The 19225-nt window shown below is 36.3% G+C and overlaps 1 protein-coding gene and 2 pseudogenes across 1 annotated transcript; 1 reads left to right on the forward strand and 2 right to left on the reverse strand.

The window, feature by feature from the left end:
• The first annotated feature begins 223 nt into the window (after positions 1 to 223).
• LOC125478799 lies at positions 224 to 908 on the forward strand (annotated as a pseudogene).
• Positions 909 to 10123: 9215 nt separating this feature from the next.
• LOC103940248 (F-box/kelch-repeat protein At3g06240-like) lies at positions 10124 to 11358 on the reverse strand. The gene has a single exon (XM_009350336.3). It carries the CDS (start codon positions 11306 to 11308, stop codon positions 10124 to 10126), a length of 1185 nt encoding a protein of 394 aa, XP_009348611.2. The 5' UTR covers positions 11309 to 11358.
• A 4016-nt stretch (positions 11359 to 15374) lies between these two features.
• On the reverse strand, positions 15375 to 16570 carry LOC103936012 (annotated as a pseudogene).
• Positions 16571 to 19225: the final 2655 nt, after the last annotated feature.

A 19225-nucleotide genomic window follows, 5' to 3' on the forward strand; every position in this document is an offset into this window, starting at 1 on the left:
ACTCGCCAACTTAGAATCACCCCTGTTTTCTTTGATAGCTAAATACGCTAGATTGTAGTCTCCAAGCTTATTTAGGATTGTTTAATTTTGGCATCTTATGTGCTTACATGTTTAATAATTGAACATCAATATACCAGGCTTTAGCAACTTGGAGTTTGGTTAAGTTTGTCTCTCAAACTAGTGATGTCCTTTCCTGTGTATATATACACGTTAAAAAAACCTCATGTTGAACAAAACTGCCGAAAAGTCTCAGGAGCGTGAAAGTAAAACTTCTAAAGATAGGGTGGTCGAAATCCTGTCTAGGCTGTCGTCCAAGTCTCTGATGCGATTCAAATGCATACGCAAGTCTTGGTGCACTCTCACGAATAGTCCAAGTTTTGTGGCTAAACACCTCAGCAACTCCGTGGAAAACAAACTCGCATCCTTCACTTGTATCTTTCTCAACCGTTCTCAAGTTCACATTTTCCAAACAAGAGTTGGAAACGAGAATTTTTCTGGTCGATGATTAATCTTTCCATTGATAGTGATGAGCACAACCTTTATTATGATGTTGAGGACCTAAGTATACCGTTTCCATTGGAAGACCATTTTTATGTACAAATTCACGGTTATTGTAATGGGGTTATCTGTTTAATAGTAGGGGACAATGTTCTTTTTTGCAATCTTGGAACGATGGAATTCAAGCAACTTCCCAATTCAAGCCTTCTTTTACCTTCCTCTCCCGAGGGAAAATTTGAATTGGAAACGACCTTTCAAGGATTGGGATTTGGCTATGATGCTAAGCTAAAGAATACAAGGTTGTGCAAATTATAGAAAATTGTGAGTATTCTAATGATGAGCAAACATATTATAATCGTATTGCTCTTCCTCACACGGTTGAGGTATACACCATAGGTGCTAACTCTTGAAAAGAGATCAAGATTGATATATTCTGATACCAAATTGACACACCCCAACCGAGATCTGGGCGTGCTGGCCGTCACGTGCAAGTGACGTAGCCATGTGCACAGTGCGGAAGCTAAAAAGTAATGATATAAAAGTACGATTAATTAAAAACTAGCATACATAAGGTCAAAGTAAAGAGTGCTAGTGCGAGTGAACCGCTAAGTTCAGAGCATTAAGTTTACAGCAATCCAAATTAACATAATACGATAACAGTGCACCCGAAGTGACCCTACATTGGTGCGTGTCTGTCAGAATCGCCGGAAAGCCCTCTGGGAAACCACCGAACTTGCTAGCTCGCTAAAACCTGGAGGGGCGCAAAACAAAAGTGTGAGTGGGCAAAAACAAAGCTTTTCGAAAACCATTTCAAAAACAATATTCTAACCCCTCGCCGTAAAACCTGTATACTTCCCAGAAATTAAACATATGTTCGTAGGTATAAATATGCCAATCATGCTCAAAAATATGCCATGTCAAAGCCTCATAATGAAATGCAAGTGCTCGGGTATCAATCACTTCAATAACATATAATCTGGCAGCCGGAGTCACCTAACGTGACCTGTACGGCTGCATGTAGAGCTCGAATCTCAACTAAATAACTGAACCTGCCCACGAGTCGGAACCACCTAAAGTGGTCTGTACGACAGGCCTGGGTGTAACACATATAACGATCTAGTGCTACGATCACGTGAAGGCTGTGCAAGTAATCGTGGGTCACCTACGAGTCGGAACCACCTATAGTGGTCTGTACGACAAGACTATGCACCTAACTTGGATCCAAGCTGAGTGTGTGGTGCGGGAGGTGAACGACACGTGAAGGACTGTGCCCTACTCTGGGCGGAAGCACTAACACCGGGGGTGCAGGTTATAAGCTCTCTAAGTATCTCGAATCACCATTTAACAGTAAACATGAATAACACTTACCTGGCACTTACCTGCACGTCCATAGCACCAGATATGCCTATATATATATATATATATGTATGTCACTACTAATGTATGCAGCGATGCATAAACGATAATAATATGTTACATGGCATAAAACAATTAACCCTCTAAACAATTCCTGGGAAAATAAATGTATATAGGTATATACGGAAAACAAAAAGCCCACTCACTGGTACGTGGAAGGGTCGTAGCCCCCCTGCCTCGCGTGAGCACGCTCGTCCTCGGGATACGTGTCACCTATATGCGAAAATACTATAAAAACGTAAATTTTAAAGCACATAACCTTCCGTTCAAAATAACTTCTCATACATTGCTCAAAATGGACAATTGAATATACCAACGCGCTCTACACAACCTCAGGAACACACCAGAATTTTTAGAAAAATTTTTCACCGCCGCACGCGCCCCCATGCGCCGACCACGCGCAGGCACATGCCTGGCACACTGACGGCGTCAACTGACGCCGTTAGGAATATTCCGTCAAAGTTGACAGATTCCGTTAACGGCGTCAGGAATATTCCGTCAGAATTGACAGAATATTCCGTCTCATTCTCCGATCAATCTCCGGCGCCGTCGCCGGCGCCGGAAACTGGAAAACCTGCAATCGACGTTTTCTCGCTCATTTTTCAACCATTTTTCACGTTTCTTGCACCAAATTAAACCTTAGAACTAGTAGAACATGTCCCAACAAGTTTTAAGGTCTAAAACTATAAGATTATACCTGTCCAAAAATTCCATAACCGGCCAAACTCGAACCAGGCTATTCTGACGTCCACTTCCGTCCAACGATACACTCCCAAGCTCCTTGGGACCTCACCAACACATCTACAAGCTTCAAAAGTCCAAAAACATGCTAGAATAAATTTGCATGAATAGTGCTCAAATCGGAGCTTGCGAAATCGACGTGAAAACGACTGGTTTCTCACCTGAAAATGCTATGATCGTGTTCCCCTCGACCTCACGATCACGACTATGCCCTTGGTTTCCTCGATCTGTGACGATTGTTATAGTTGTGTGTGTGTCCGTACGAGTATGAAGGAAGAAGAAGAAAGATAGAGGACTCGGGAAAAAGAGAGACAGGGAAAGGGACAGGAGCAGGTGGAGTGTATGGCTGTGGGTGTGTGTGTGATTCCAAACATGCCAACAAGGCATACAAACAACCAATAACATAAACGAACTAACTAAGGGGCAAAGTGGTCATTTCACATGTACGTTTCGATATTTTCGGGACGGGATATCACATCTCCCAAAAGCCTTGTGCTAGGTAGAAATGGGAATATACATATAAGGCTTAGAGAATCCACTCCCCTGGACGATGCGGGATGTTACAATTTAGGGTTACTTTTCTTTCTTATCCAAGAAAAAATGAGTTATATTTTTAAATAACATATATGTGGTATTTGGTTTTTCTATAATTTTTTTGGTTCATTCATTGTTTATAACATTATATATAAAAATTAGAGATAGAAAAATATGACAATTCTTATGAGGCCCCAAGGGACAGTAAATTAGAAAATTATCCTGATAACTATAAGTTTTATACAAAAACACCTGTCAGACTTTAATTGATTTTTGCTTGTGAAATATTTGTGTACCCTTATGTAATTACAAACTAAAGTGTAATGTTATGGCTTAGATGTGAAATCTATTTTTTCTTCACTTATAACTTATAATTGACAGGTGTTAGGTTTGAGTCTTTTAAATGACAAGTTAGATACCAAATTATGGCTAACCCATCTTGTTGCTTAGCCAAATCCCTCACATCCTACTATCATTTTATCAAAGAAAAGTTACATCGGCATGCACACTAAAACAAATTTTTTTTCTTATGCGGAGTTATACTAGGGCACTTTTTTGGTTATTGCCCCGGGCCTCAAAAATCTCAAGACCAGTCCTGGTGCACATTAGAATAAGGTATCGGTGGGATAAATTGTCGATGTGGGTGATTTTGGCTGGAGATCAATGAATTAGATAAGTTAACTAACAAAAGAGGTATATGAACTTGGGATACCATATGGGGGTTAGTTTGCATAACATAATATTTGAACTGCCACTGTAAATGGTAAAATAACGTGCAGGTCCGTGTGTTTCATTATATATAATAGGGAGACTTTGGATGTGGTCCCTATTTATCAACGTTCTTTGATTGAAACCTTATTGGTTTTCGATTTTTTATTGAAGTCCCTGAAATTAATGCAATAATGCATTTCTATGTAGGTTATTATAATTTTTAAATTAAACTTTGATATTTGTATTTATTTATATTAATGAGATTTTAAATAAAATCCATAATTTGTTGAAAATATTAAAAGAAATTATACTTAAACAAAACCCATAATTTGTCATTACTTATATTAATGACATTTTACATACAAAAATTTGTAATTTTTATATGATGCATTTTACATACAAAAAGTTGGTACATTTTATACAAAAAAAAGATGATACGCTTTATATAATGGGCACATTTCATATAAAAAAAAAACAATGGGTACATTTTAAGCAAAAAAGATGGTACTTACGAAAAAAAAAATGGGTACATTTTACCTATAACAAAATGGTACATTTTTAAAGACAAATGGGTACATCATTAATAAATTATGGGTACAAATAAAAGGTCAAAAAAATATGAGTACAAATAAAAGTTTGAAAAATATGGACACAAAAAAAAAATTAATATATGAGTACAAACTAAAACTGAATAGAAAATTGGCACAAAATTAAAAAAAAGGGTTGCAAATTAAAATGGATACAAACTAAAAATAAAAATATATGATAAAAATTTAGCCATAAATATAAATATATCAAATGTAACGTTTCTAACACTAAATGAATAATTTATAAATAAAATTTAATTATCTTGATATGTAAAATATTTTATTATTGAAAAAATTAATGATGTTTATTAAAACCAAGGGACCTTGATTAAAATTTGAAAAGGAATAAGGTTTCAATCAATGGTGTTGAAAAAAAGGGATGGGAACCTAATTTCTCCTATATATTAACAGGTGTAGCCGAAGAGGTTGCGTTGCATTCATGCATTGTTATCAATAATGATTTGTTGTTTGATTATTGATGATGCCATGACACTTAATTTAATATTGTCAATTTACTGTAGTGAGGTTATGTCCCTACTGAGTTGTAGAAGCTCATCCCTCTATTGTTATGTAGATTTACGAACTAGACATCCAAAAGGATAAGCGTGATGAGATAAGACTAGATGTGAGAATAGAAAGTTATTCATCTATTTACTGTAAAATTGTAAAAAATTCTTGAATTTTGTAAAGAATCATGAGTTATTTTTATAAGAGGAATTCATTTTCAAGCCCAACCCGTTTCAATTTTCTTTTATTTATTGAGTTTTTAACTCACGTTTTGGATTTGGATTACCGACCCTGAGTTCAGGTGACATAATTGTTGTGATTTAATTTATTTGTGTGCAAATATTTAGTCCCTAGGCATTTGAAAAATTAAGAAAGTACTCCTAGACCCGCTTAGGTGTCTACCTAACCCGCCTAGGCACCTGCCTAACCCCCTTAAACCCGCCTAGCCTGTGACTTTCACTTAGATAGAAAATCAAAAACTCTCATTTTGTATTTTATTTTTTTGAATAAAATGTAAGAGTTTTTTAAATACATAGATAAACACTCATTATATGTTTTTTCCTCATGTTTTCTATATGTTCTAATACTTGATAATCTCTAGTCAATTTATTTTGCAATTTATATATCCAAATACAATTATGTGTTCCCTTAAGTATAGATGTTCACTTATTTATACAATATATTATAAATATACTTAATTCGCTAGTCCACTTAGGCACCCGCCTAGCCGTCTAGGTGCTCGACTCCAACTCGTCGCCTAACATTTTTAGAACCTCGGTTGTACAGAGTTAATAGTGCTTAACTTCGTACACTTTCGTTTAAAAAAAAAAAAAAAATCTTAGTTTCCCATCAAGAATTAGTTGAATTTCACGCATGGATGATAAAGCATGACTCCAGTCCAATTGATTCTTGAATTGTCCCATTCTTTTGACAGTTTGGGAATGCATAGTTATGTGTCGTAGTTTGCGGTTCATAGATTAGGTTTCAACCGTGGGAAGTTCAGTAACATCTTTCTCGTTCTTCGAGCGCAAGATAGGTATTTATAAATCTACGTCATGCACTTGAAGAATTGTAGGGAGATGTTGCTGGAACTTTCCCACGTCGATATCTAATCTAATAAAGCCATAAATTACATCACATAACTGTGCATTCCCAAATGGGATAGGGCCTTTACTGGAGGCATAAGATGACAAGATCTTGTTGAAGTTGTTGTAAACATTGTATTTTTATTGTGGTTGCAAATGTAATGGATGGGCAGTGGATATAGAATCTAAACAGATGTGCAGATGAATACTTGGATAGAATAAAAGAGTTTATCTTTGCACGACAAAATTTTTCTTTGTGCGACAAACTTCATCGCAAAAACTGTTAAATGTCGTAATGTTGTGAGGTATCGCGTTTTTGTAAAGTTTGATTTGACCATGCTCAAAGACATGATAACTTTTGGTAGGCATCGATCAAAATGAGTCCACATCCTCTTTGTGAGGATTCCGGGAATCCGTGAATCGTTTTCGTTCATTGCACATCGTGGGGTCAGAAATCATTTTAAGTATTTTTATTTAAAAATAAATATAAACAGTACTTGACAAAAACTAACCGCATGATTTACGATGAACGAATATGATTCATGGAACCCCATGATCCTCACTAAAAGGATCTGAAGAGGATCTTGTTGGGAACAATATACACTCTCTCTCATGATAATATGTACTTAATTGCGATAACTAATACGATCTTTTGAAATCCACAAGCCTTTTAGTCAAATGGTCTGTTTAGTCAAATAATCCTGGGATTAACATATCTCCACTTTAGTCCTTGATAATGAAAATCTATAGAAGTAGTCCTTAATTTGTCCACCATAAATCATTTTAGTTCTTCCCTGAAAAATCTTTCAATATTCTCGTTAAATGTAGGAGTTGTTTTGAAAAAAAAAATACCCTTAAAAAGGTGGTCACGTAGTCGTTCAAGTGATAATTTAATGAAGATATTGACACACCCCAACCGAAGTCGAGATGTGTTGGCCATCACATGAGGATGACGTAGCCAAGTGCACAACAGAAGTGATGATGGTAATAGGTAAATGCGAATAAATAAAAACAAACCTAAGCTAATATAACTAGTGATAATAAGTAAGTGCGTGAAAGTGATCAAGTACCAAATACAAGTATTCAGAGTATAGGCAATCCAACAGTGCAGTCAAACCAACTAAGTGCTAATTATACAAAATAGGGAGAAGATCCCTACAGTTATTTAGTAGATCGTCAGAACCGTCGAGAAGATCTCGTGAGCCACCAAGATGTACAACTACCTAGGACCTGGAGGGGCGCAAAACAGAAGGGTGAGTGGGCAAAAACAAAACATCTATAAACATATTTATCTTTTCTGAACATTATAACCCCTCACTATAAAACCCGTATAGTTTCCAGAAAATTACTACGTATACGCAAACGAATACCAATGCACAAAGATAGTAAAAACTGAAATATGCCATGTCATAACGTTTCTGCACTAACAGATGTAAGTCAGGTGAAATCAATATAAAGTACTATGCCAGTCAAAGTCACCTAATGTGACCTATACAACTGGACCCATAGCTCATCAGTATATGCTAGCACACGAGTCAGAACTACCTATTGTGGTCTATATGACAGGGCTGGATGTAAATATGTACACTCAAGTGCTATGATCACATGAAGGCTGTGCGAATAATTGCGGGTCATCTATGAGTCGAAACCACCTATTGTGGTTTGTACAACAAGGCTGGCACCAAACATGGATCCAAGGTGAGCATGTAGTGCGGGAGGTAAACATCATGTGAAGGACTGTGCCCTAACCTCGGGCGGGAGCACTAACACCAAGGTGCATTGATGAGCTTTAAATGCATCTATGCATAATGATGTGCAATGCAACCAATACCATCACAATATACTCACTTGAAGCTTACTTAAGCCTCCGCAGCATCAAACAATATAATTCACGATTGATAATAATGAAATACTTAAAATGTAACTCATTTTGACATGGCATTTAAAGCATAAATCATTTTTAAAAAAAAAAATTCTAAAAACCACAATATATATATATATAGAAAGTAAATGCCCACTCACTGATAAGTAGCAGGATCGTATCCCCCCAATCTCGCTTGTGCACGCTCATCCTCAGGGTACGTTTCACCTATATGCAAAATAACTAATTTTTTGTTAATTTTAAAGCACATACATAAACCCAAGGAATAACTTCTCATACATTGCTCAAATGGGATATACCAAAATGATATACTCGACAACACGAACACCCCCATATTTTTAGAATAATTTTTGGACGTCACACGCGCCGACCACGCGCAGGCACGTGCTTGGCACACTGACGGAATCCCTAATGGCGTTAGGAAATATTCCGTTAAAATACTAACAGAGTTACCTGACGCCATCAGTATATTCCGTCAAAGTTGACGGAATATTCCTCTTCTTCTCCGATGACTAGCCAGAATCCGCCGCCGTCTGTACTAGCCGGTTTCTGGAAAATTTTAAAACTCTTATATCTAACTCATTTTTCAACCAAAATCCACAAAATTTATATGGATTTGAAGCTCTTGAGGAATAAAACAAGTTCATACCTCTTAAGAGTCCAAAATCAAACAGGAAAGGGCTTAAAAATCCCTCGAATGAACCGGCCAAAATTGAAACTTCTCAAACTCACTTGTTCTGATGTCAAGTCCTTCCTAAACTTACTCTAGAGTCCTTAGGGAGTTACGTGGAGGTTTCCCTAAGTCTCAAAACCAAGTAATTCATCTGTGATCACATCAACCCAAGCTCCACCGAGTAGGAGCTCACAAGCCACCGACTCAAAGTTCACCAAATCGAAGAACAAATGGTATAACAATGATCGTGAGGTCGAGGGGAGTCTGATGGTAAACTTCACAAGTTCGATCAGTAAGAGTTTGAGGTGTAAGTGCGTTGGGGATGTCTCAGGTGCAAGAAGAAGAAATAGGAAGTCTCATGAAGGAGAGAGAAAGAGGGTTCGTGTGTGTGTGTGGGTTCTGATTGGGCAGAAGAGGGAGAGGTATTTTAAAAAAAAAAAACAAAAACAAAATTTGATTGGGCCCAAGGAAATAGGAACCTCTATAATTGGTCCACAATTTACCCGTTTATGCACTTAAATAATCGTAACTTTTTCATTACGAATCCGATTCAACCCTAACTCGCATCGACACGCTCATGACATCGAGTACAATCTAATTACAATAGCGAGGAAGATTATTTAAAACTGCATATGTACATCCACATCACTAAGCCACCGAGGGTATAATCGTCACTTTACACATTAAGGGAGAAAAATATATAATAATTTGGGACGGGTCGTCACAGATATTGATAGATTTTTCATGAATTTATTTCCATCAAATCTAGCTTCTTATAATTTTTACTATTGTATTGATGAGAGGTTACATATATAGTTAGTAAATTCACATATTATACAAGTATTTACATGTTCTAAAAAAATACTTCTATTTTCGTACACGTTTTAATGATTCATTAAATTGCATGTTTTTTTATAAGTCCAACATAGAATACACGTTTTAAACATATATGTACATACTTTCATGTTTAATACATGTAAAATTCACATATCCAACACGTATTTTTAACATAAAATAATTAATTTAAAAAAATAAAAAAAGTGATTGAATTTTTCAAGTTGAAGTTTTAGCATTGTTGTTGAATAATACACGTACGTATTTTTCACATACTATACTTGTTTCATATTTTACGAACTATGTTTAGGGCTAATAAGGCTATAAATATTCTTTGTTGCCTAAATTTTTTTAGCATCCCTATAGTAGAAGGTTTAACTTGATTATGTTAAATGAGTAAATATTCATTAGATTTTTAAGAAGGAAAGTCCGAAGGAAAAAAAAAAACACATAAGAGAATTGTTATCATTAAGTAACTCTAAAGAAAATTAGTTAGCATAAACTTTCAGATAGAATCCACAAACTAAAGGCATCCCATAATAAGCAAACATAGTACAAAAGACACAAAGCTAATCACATTTAAAGATGCAAACTCAAGCCTTATATCATGCATACAAAGTAAATAGGAGAAAATGAACTTAACTTTGCCCTCAACTCACTTGACTGGAACAATACTTTCTACATAAATAAGAGCTTGAGAATCTATGACCCTATTGATAATCGGAGGAATATGAAGATAGGTGAGATATCCAATGCCAGAATTATAAGAGATGACTCTTCCATCGGTGTCAATCATAAGAAGCTCGTCACATTTCCAAAGTGTCAATGGCTTCTCAATGCCTTTAAAGGGTCCAGCGACTAGGAGTTTTGTCCATGAACTCTTGACTGCATCATAATCGTCCATTACCCATATTTCACATGATTTAGAATCTTCACTTCGATCATAAAGAGAGCAAAAAGAAGCAATGGATTCATTACACAAAAAAATATAATAAAACTCAAAACCGGATTCTCTCCTAGAAGGCAATTGTATTCTATGAAATATCTCATTGCCTAAATCAAATGAAAGTATGAATTCCTCACCATCCCTTGTAAACCAATAACAAAATCCCTTCAAGTACACTGAACAAGAACAGGGATAAGTTTTACTTGATATATCAATCTTGATCTCTTTCCAAGAGTTAGTAGCCATGGTGTATACCTCAGCCGTGTGAGGCAGAGGAATACGAAGATAATATGTTCGCTCATCATCTGAATACTCACAATTTTCTATAATTCGCACAACCTTGTAATCTTTAGCTTTGCAATCATAGCCAAATCCCAATCCTCCAAAATCGGTCTCCAATTCGAATTTTCCGCCGAGAGGGGAAGGTAGGAGAAGGAATGAATCAGGAAGTTGCCTGAATCCCCTCGTTGCAGGATTGCATAAAAGAATATTTTTCCCTGATATTACACAGACAATTCCATTGCAATAACCATGAATCAGTACATGTTGATGGTCATCCCTTGGAAACGGTATATTTAGGTCCTCAACACCATAATAAAGGGTGCATGCAACTCTATCATTAAAAAAATTAATCATGGACCATAAAACTTCATGTTTCCAACTCTTGTCCGGGAAAACGTGAACCTGAGAACGGTTGAGGAGGATAGAAGTATAGGATGAGAATTTGTTGTCCACAGCATTGCTAAGGTGTTTGGCCACAAAACTTGGACTGTTGATGAGAGTGCACCAAGACTTGCGTATGCATTTGAATCGCATCAGAGACTTGGGCGGCAACTTGGACATGATCGCGACCACCCTATCTTCAGAAGTTTCAGTTTCACGCACCTTGGACATTTCGGCAGTTTTTTTTCCACAGGAATTCTTCACATTTATAGATACACAGGAAAGAACACCACCAGTTAGAGAGACAAACTAAATCAAACTCCAAGTCCCTAAGGCCTGATAGATTGACGTTCAATTACTAAACTTATTAATTACCACATAAGATGCTAAAATCCAAAAATACTAAATAAACTTGGAGTTCCATTACTGCAACATATATAGCTATCAAAGAAAATAGGGGTGATCCAGATTTGGCTTTTTTGAGTTTCCGAATGAAAACAAGGGCGAACCAGTCAATTTCGAGTGTTATGGAGGATCATACGTTCAAATTTAACTATTTTTAAAAATTTTATTGATACCAAATTAACCATTCAAATTTTTCTTTTTAATTCTATATTAAATTAATGAAATAAAAAAAAATTAATGAAGGGAACCTAGTTTTTCCATTTAGATATTGGTATTAGACAAATTTCCAATATTTTTCTTTCTCAAAAATCATTTTGAGACTAAATACACAAAAGCATTATTAAATTATAAAAATGAAAAATTTTGTTTATGTTGTGACTTAAATTTAATGAGAGAAAGAGAAGCTACGACATAGAAAAGAGATGGAAAAAAGGCTTGAAGAATTATGTATGTTCTTTTTCATGCCTTGTGTCTTTATTTATAGTAATAAGGAGGACAAATAACTTTCTCTTCAAGTAATACAAGTATAATAGGAAAGATTTGCTAGATCCCAAAGCATTCCTAATTGATCTCTACTTAGGATTTAGACAATCACATATGTGCTAATAATGTTCTCAACACTCTCAGTAGACACATCAGATCTTCAAAAAAATATATGGAATTAGTATTGTCTAGTAGGCCCAATGAGCAAATGCGCATCTCAAAACAAATGAAAGAATGCATAGGTAATAAAATTCACAAAACCTTGTTACGGTAAAATGTAAGTAGAATGCTTACAAGGGTATGATCAAGTCAGGATGGGTGCGCCTTGTTAAAACCTAGCCCGGTAGCAATAACCCAGTGAAGAAAATGTTCTTAATCATAGGGAAAAAGAGTACATTATGGTCAAGTGAGTACACTTTTGGATACTCCGTTGAGTTTGAGAAAACTTCCAAATGAAAACTACAAGCATTGCAAATGAGATAGTTACGTATACTAATTCCTCGGACAAGCTTTTGGAAGATGAACATCTGTAACGACTTCGTGAAGAGGTTGGCAAAGTTGTCTTGGGATTGAATTTGCTTGATTTCAATCTTCTAGTGCTCATGCTGATGTAGACGCAATATGCTTGGCGTTTGCTTCTTGGATGCATCATGTTATGATTTGGTAGATACATGTGGCATTGTCTTCAAAGATCGTTTTTGGGACTCAACGATGGATGAAAAACAGGTACTTCAAATATGCTCAACAAGAACTCTTAACCATGTTTCTCTCGTGTGGTGTAGTAAGGTGTGTTAAGTACAACAAACTCTAGTCGCACTAAGATGTGGAACTTTAGGCTCTGTTACCTTCTCAAATGTCTCATTTGCATCTAGTGAATAGATATACGGGGTATACTCAGATGCAACATCTAGTGTATAGATTCGACTCGTGGACCAAGAATACCGCACAACTATGGTCAAACTCGCAGAAAAAAATTCCACCGAGAACTCAAACTCGAGTTCTCCCTTTCCCCTCCACCAAAACACACATGCAAGGACATGTTTGAGTTCCCCAGGTTACACTGATTCTAAATTTGGTGGTTTTGAGGTGAGATTCAAGATGGATTGTTGTGGTCTGGGGTGGTGGTGCACGGTGCTGATAAAGAGAGGATGAGAGAGATCGAGAGTTAGAGAGGGAGAATGTTTCAGAAAATGGAAAGGAAGAAAGCAGGAGTAGGTTACGTCCCACTAAAATTCCTCCCACACGAAATTACTATTGTTCCCTTCACTAATTTAATTTCCTAACTCCGACTCTCGTAACCCGAATTCAATTCTACTTTCACCCGTGCACTCGTGGGTTTGAAAAATAATTTAAATAAATAAAAAATATGAAAATGAAAAAGGAAACTTTCATGAAAAGGGTTTGAACTAAGTTTATTTTAATAAAAAAATCATGCTATAACTTTATTTAAATAAAAAGACTTAAATTTTGATGAAAAACCCTTAAATTTTAATAAAAAGGACAAAAGAACTTAAATTTTAATGAAAAAGACATAATTTTAATAAAAGGGACAAAAAATCTGATATGGACCTTGGATCAACTAAACCTCGATCACAAAAGCCAAAATCACTAAAACCATAGCCACAATCACAGTAGTGTTGGCACTGCTGGAAGGGGAGGCTAGTAAGCTTGGCCAAGTTGCTTTTGTGACCCTTGGATCTTCTGACCTTCGAGGCTCAACATTGAGCCTTCATGGTATAGGTTAACTAAATTATAGACTAGCTAAATCAAATCAAATATACCCAAGTGCCTTCCTTGGATCTTCTGACCTTCGGAGCTCAACATTGAGCTTTCCTGGTGTAGATTAGCCATGGCCGTGCAGTTGGCATCAAACATGTACGTAGTAGTGCTCAACAAAGGCCTTGAAAAGTGCGTTTGGATTGCGCCGCACCTGATTTTCGCACCAGAGAGGAAACTCGGCTGCGAAATTTGTTAGATGCAAAACGAAGTGATGGGAGGAGACGGAGCGAGTTGACAACTGGGTTTGAGTTGCACGCACTTGTTTTTTTCCCTTTTTTTTTTTTTTTTTTTGTCCTTATCATTAAAAAAAAAAAACTAATGGATGGTTTTTGGTTAAAATTAAAATTCTTTTCATTAATTTTTCTAATTAAGAATCTAACTCGGAGGTCCATAATTACTCAAGACGCTAAATAGGGGTATTTTGATCATTATATATATATGTTGCCTGAAAATTAACTCAGATATCCATAATCACTTGTCCTCGGAAATTTACAACAGCCTAATCCAGCTAGTGCTGGCAACAACATCGTAATCTGTTGACCGGAAAATTAACCAGCTACCTGCCATTATATATATAAATAAATAAATATATATATATATATATGTACGTATGTATATGCATATATAAACAAAACAGGTCCACATGAAGTGTATAATATAGGGACAAAAATAAATTTGCAGTACACATTTTGACTGGAAAGAATACATATGGCCAACACGAATTAGGTGAATTGGAGTACGTATAGCCATTAGACTTTACATATAGGCCAACTTGATATGATATTATAGAGAAAGTTGAGGTTCCACCATAAAACTAATTGGAAATATATGGGAGTAGCTCAACCTCTTATAAGCTCTTACAAGGTTTTTCCTTTCACCAAGATGGAATTCTTTTACCTTCACATTCTCATACATATAACCTAACCCCTCTAAAACAAACCTAAAACATAAAAACCTGCAAGCAAGCTTTGAAACACCAAAAAACAAAGTGGGGAAAAAAAAAATTCACACATCATGAGAGAAAGATTGACTTATAAGCCGAAGATGCACAATATTTTGAAAATCGAAAGCCAGGTAAGCCAAGACAATTTGGATGCAGTGAAGCTAAAACTGCCGAAGCTAGCAAAATGAAATTAATTACCCGTATCATTACTTCATTCCACTTTTCAAATGGGGATTAAAGTTAAGTTGTTAACAAAAGCCTCATTTGGTGCCTATGATTGGATTATAATTGATAACTAATTATGCTCTTTTTTTTCCCTTTTTTTTGGTTGTAAATGATAGATTTTGTTAGATTAACCACCAACGGGATTCGAATCCACTCCGTCATTAAATTCTGAAAATTGCAAAAATAACCTTAAAACTTGAAAGCTATTAGGTTTTTAAGAAGGGAATTTTGAAGAACAAAGGAAAACATAAGGGAACTGTCAGTGTTCATTAACTCTAGAAAAATAGTAAAATACTATCAAATAGAATAAAATTACAAAATGTGGAAAACCCAAAAAACTGAAGGCAGCCCATGACAAGCAAATATATTCCGAAGGCCGCAAACCAAAACTAAAAAATGCAAACTCTAGCATTATATCATACATACAAATTAAATAGGAGAAAATCGAACTTTGCCCTCTACTCACTGGACTGAAACAATACTTTCCACATAAATAAGAGCTTCAAAATCTGCAACCTTATTGATAATAAGAGGAATATGAATATACTTGAGATTTCTAGTACTAGAATTATAAGAGACGGCTCTTTTATCAGAGGTAACCATAAGAAGCTCGTCACTTTTCCAAAATGTCAACAAATTCTCATTGTCTTTAAAGGGTCCAAGGGTTTGTAGTTTTGTCCATGAACTCTTGACTCCATCACAATCGTCCATTACCCATATTTCAAGTATTTCCAATATTCCAGAATTGTCATTATCATAATGAGAGCAAAAAGAAGCGATGGATTCATTATACAGAAAAATATCATAAAACAAAAAACCGGATTCTTTCCTATCAGGCAATTGTATTCCTCGTCATCGCTTGCAAACCAATAACAAAATCCCTTCAAGTATACTGAACAAGAACAATTATAGGTATCACTTGATATTTCAATCTCGATCACTCTCCAAGAGTTAGTAGTCGTGACATATACCTCAGCCGTGTGAGGAAGAGCAATACGATGAGAAAATGTTCGCATATCATCTGAATACTCACAATTTTCTATAATTTTCACAACCTTGTATTCTTCAGCTTTGCTATCATAGCCAAATCCCATTCCTTGAAAGGTCGATTCCAATTCGAATTTTCCCTCCGGAGGGGAAGGTAGAAGAAGGCATGAATCAGGTAGTTGCTTCAGTTCCCTCGTTGCAGGATTGTATAAAACAGCATTTTTCCCTACTATTAGACAGACAATCCCATTGCAATAGCCATGAATCGATACATGATCATGATCTTCCAATGGAAATTGTATATTTAGGTCCTCAACATCATAATAAAGGTTGTGCTCATCACTATCATGGGAAAGATTAATCATGGACCAGAAATATTCTCGTTTCCAACTTCTGTCCGGGAAAACGGGCATCTGAGAACGGCGGAGAAGGATACAAGTGGAGGATGAGAATTTGTTGTCAACGGAATTGCTGAGGTGTTTGGCCATAAAACTTGGATTGTTGATGATCGTGCCCCAAGACTTGCGTATACATTTGAACCGCATCAGAGACTTCGGAGGCAACCTGGACAGAATTTCGGCTACCCTATCTTCAGGAGTTTCACTTTCACGTACCTGGGTCATTTCAGTCACCCTATCTTTAAGAGTTTCAGTTTTACGCACCTGGGACATTTTGGCAATTTTGTTCCACAGGAAATCTTCTCATGTAATATGTACATAGGAAAACACCACCAGTTTGAGAGACAATTTAAACCAAAACTCCGAGTCCCTAGGGCTTGGTAGATCGAGGTTCAATTATAAACATATTACCACATATGATGCCAAAATTCAACATTACTAAAAAAACTTGGAGTTCCACAACCACAACATATTTAGCTATCAAAGAAAACAAGGGCTATTAGAGTTAGCGAGTTTTCCAAAGAAAACAGGGGTGATCCGGTCAATTTAGAATTTTATGAAGGATCGCACTTTCAAATTTTACTTTTTTATTATTTTTTTAATTGATACAAAATAATAGTTCGAATTTTACCCTTTAAGTTCTACATTAAATTGAAAATAAGGTTAGCATAATATTTGTATATGGCCAGCTTGTAACATCACATGATTTTAATTTACTAAGAAAAGGAAAATTTCCATATTCACACAATTTTTAATTAACTAAGAGAATTTTTTCATTAAGAGAACCTTTTTCATTAGAAATACAATCACATAACTGCATCCTTATTACAACCAAGTTTTTCCTATTTAGACACCACTTCTCATTCAATTTTACCCCAATTTCTATCTACGCTCATTAAAAATTAAAACGTTTTCTTGTTCACCACATTTCTTCGAAAAATACCATCAAATACCCTAATGCACCCTTAATTCTAAACTTGAGTAGAACAGTTCTAGCGGTGGAAGGCAAGGGCACAAAATATTGCCCAAAACTCAAAAACATTGCTCCACCAGCCCAAAAATTGAAGGCCAATCAATAGGCCCTACCATACCCAACTTAGTTCCAAGGAAAGTCTTGCGGGCAATGATTTTTTATTTTTTTTGGATGTATGTAGAATAAGGTTGAGACATGAATCATAATTTATCAAGACACGAAACCACTTTACCTGTATAACGAATATAGGACAAAAACTCACGTGCAGAAGTTCCAGAACTTGAAGCCATATCACCAAAAGTCTGAGGTACTGTTTGGTACGAGGGACGGGACGAAACGCAGTGGCACGAGACATTCCGTCTCATGTTTGGTGCACCTAAAAATTATGGAATGCACTGTCCCGTGGAACGGATTTTGGTCATTTTTTCATTCCACCTTTCCCTCCTGGAACAACTCGTTCCACCCCGTAGAACACAAAATTAATTTTTTTTGAACAACAATACCCCTCTTCTTTTTCATTAATTACATTGTCTACCTCCCTTTCCCTCCCGTAACCTCCCTCTCTTCTACCCTCGTCTCTCATGTAGCCTCCTCTTCCTCCACCACAAACCTAGCAACCCAACTGCTAACCCAATCCCAGCAAACCCATCTGAACCCAACTATGGATGCACCTTCTTCTCCGGCGCCGTCACCATAGCCAGGCCGACGATGATGCTACACAGAGGATGATGACGACGCTGCAGGGAGGACGATGACGAAGCTACATAAATTTATTGAAATGAATTTGCAGATCCGACGATCCGACGAAGCCTCTGTAAATTGAAAATAAAAACAATTTGGGATTTTTTTGTGTTTGATTTGAAGAGAAAGAAATTAAAAGAATCTGGAACCCTAACACCTCCATTTCCAGTATTTCTGCGTTTTTTTATCTTGTAATTGTTTGGGGAACTAATTGGTTGCCGACAAAACGAAGGAAAACGAAACTGAATTGTCGTTTGTTGATGAATTATTCCCCTGCAAATTTGGATTTGATCTGTTTTGTGAGAGTAGAAATTGATAGTGGCATTTTGTTTTTCTTTGTGAGAGTAGAAATTGATAGTGGCATTTTGTTTTTCTTTCCATGCTTGTTGAGATGCGGTTCAGGTTGATCCGGAGTCTCATGATCCAGTTGTTTATGTTAATGGCGTGAGCCACTTGTTTATACAGCATAACAATGTTAACTTGATGACTGCGTCCAGGCAGAACTGCAATGCCGCTAGTCTTCTCTTCTTTCTACACCGAATAGTCGATGCAAGCTCTATCAAGTTGAGAACTGCAGCCATTGAGTTCATACTCGCGCTCAGCAATTGTACAATTTCAGAACACAACAATTTACCGTAGCATAGCAATGTAGAGCAATTCCATTTACTTTTTTAACTATCTACCTTTCTTTTTTATATGCTGGTATCAGCTAGCAACTCGTACTGACCCACGCATAAACACTGTACAATCATTTCATTTTCTTTGTTTGAATATATCCCGTCTAGTCCTGTCCTGTACCATCCCATACATAAACAATGTATCAAACAACAGACGGAACAAGGCTAAGTTAGTCATTTAATTTTTTTGGTTCTGATCCGTCCTGCGCTTACCAAACACAAAACGGAACAACCATCCCGTTCCGACTTATGCGTACCAAATATAACATGGAACCTTCATTCTGTTCCATTCCGTCCTATCCCGTCTTGTCTCATCCCGTTCCGTTCCATCCCATTTGTGTACCAAACGGTACCTCACTAAACGTTCTCCTCTCTTACAAAAATAGAATGCTCGAATCACAATAGGTTTGAAGTCCAAGAATGAGCATAATCAGAGTAGAGGTCACTATTTATAGATATCAATCTTTGCCAAAACCAACTAGGATTCCCTATTAAAATCCACATCGGAAACTAAATATGTTTTCTTGTTCAATAAGA

Source organism: the organism of the source record quoted next, unplaced genomic scaffold, assembly GCF_019419815.1.
Source record: "Pyrus x bretschneideri cultivar Hongxiangsu unplaced genomic scaffold, Pyrus_bretschneideri_v1 Contig266, whole genome shotgun sequence".
NCBI lineage: Eukaryota > Viridiplantae > Streptophyta > Magnoliopsida > Rosales > Rosaceae > Pyrus > Pyrus x bretschneideri.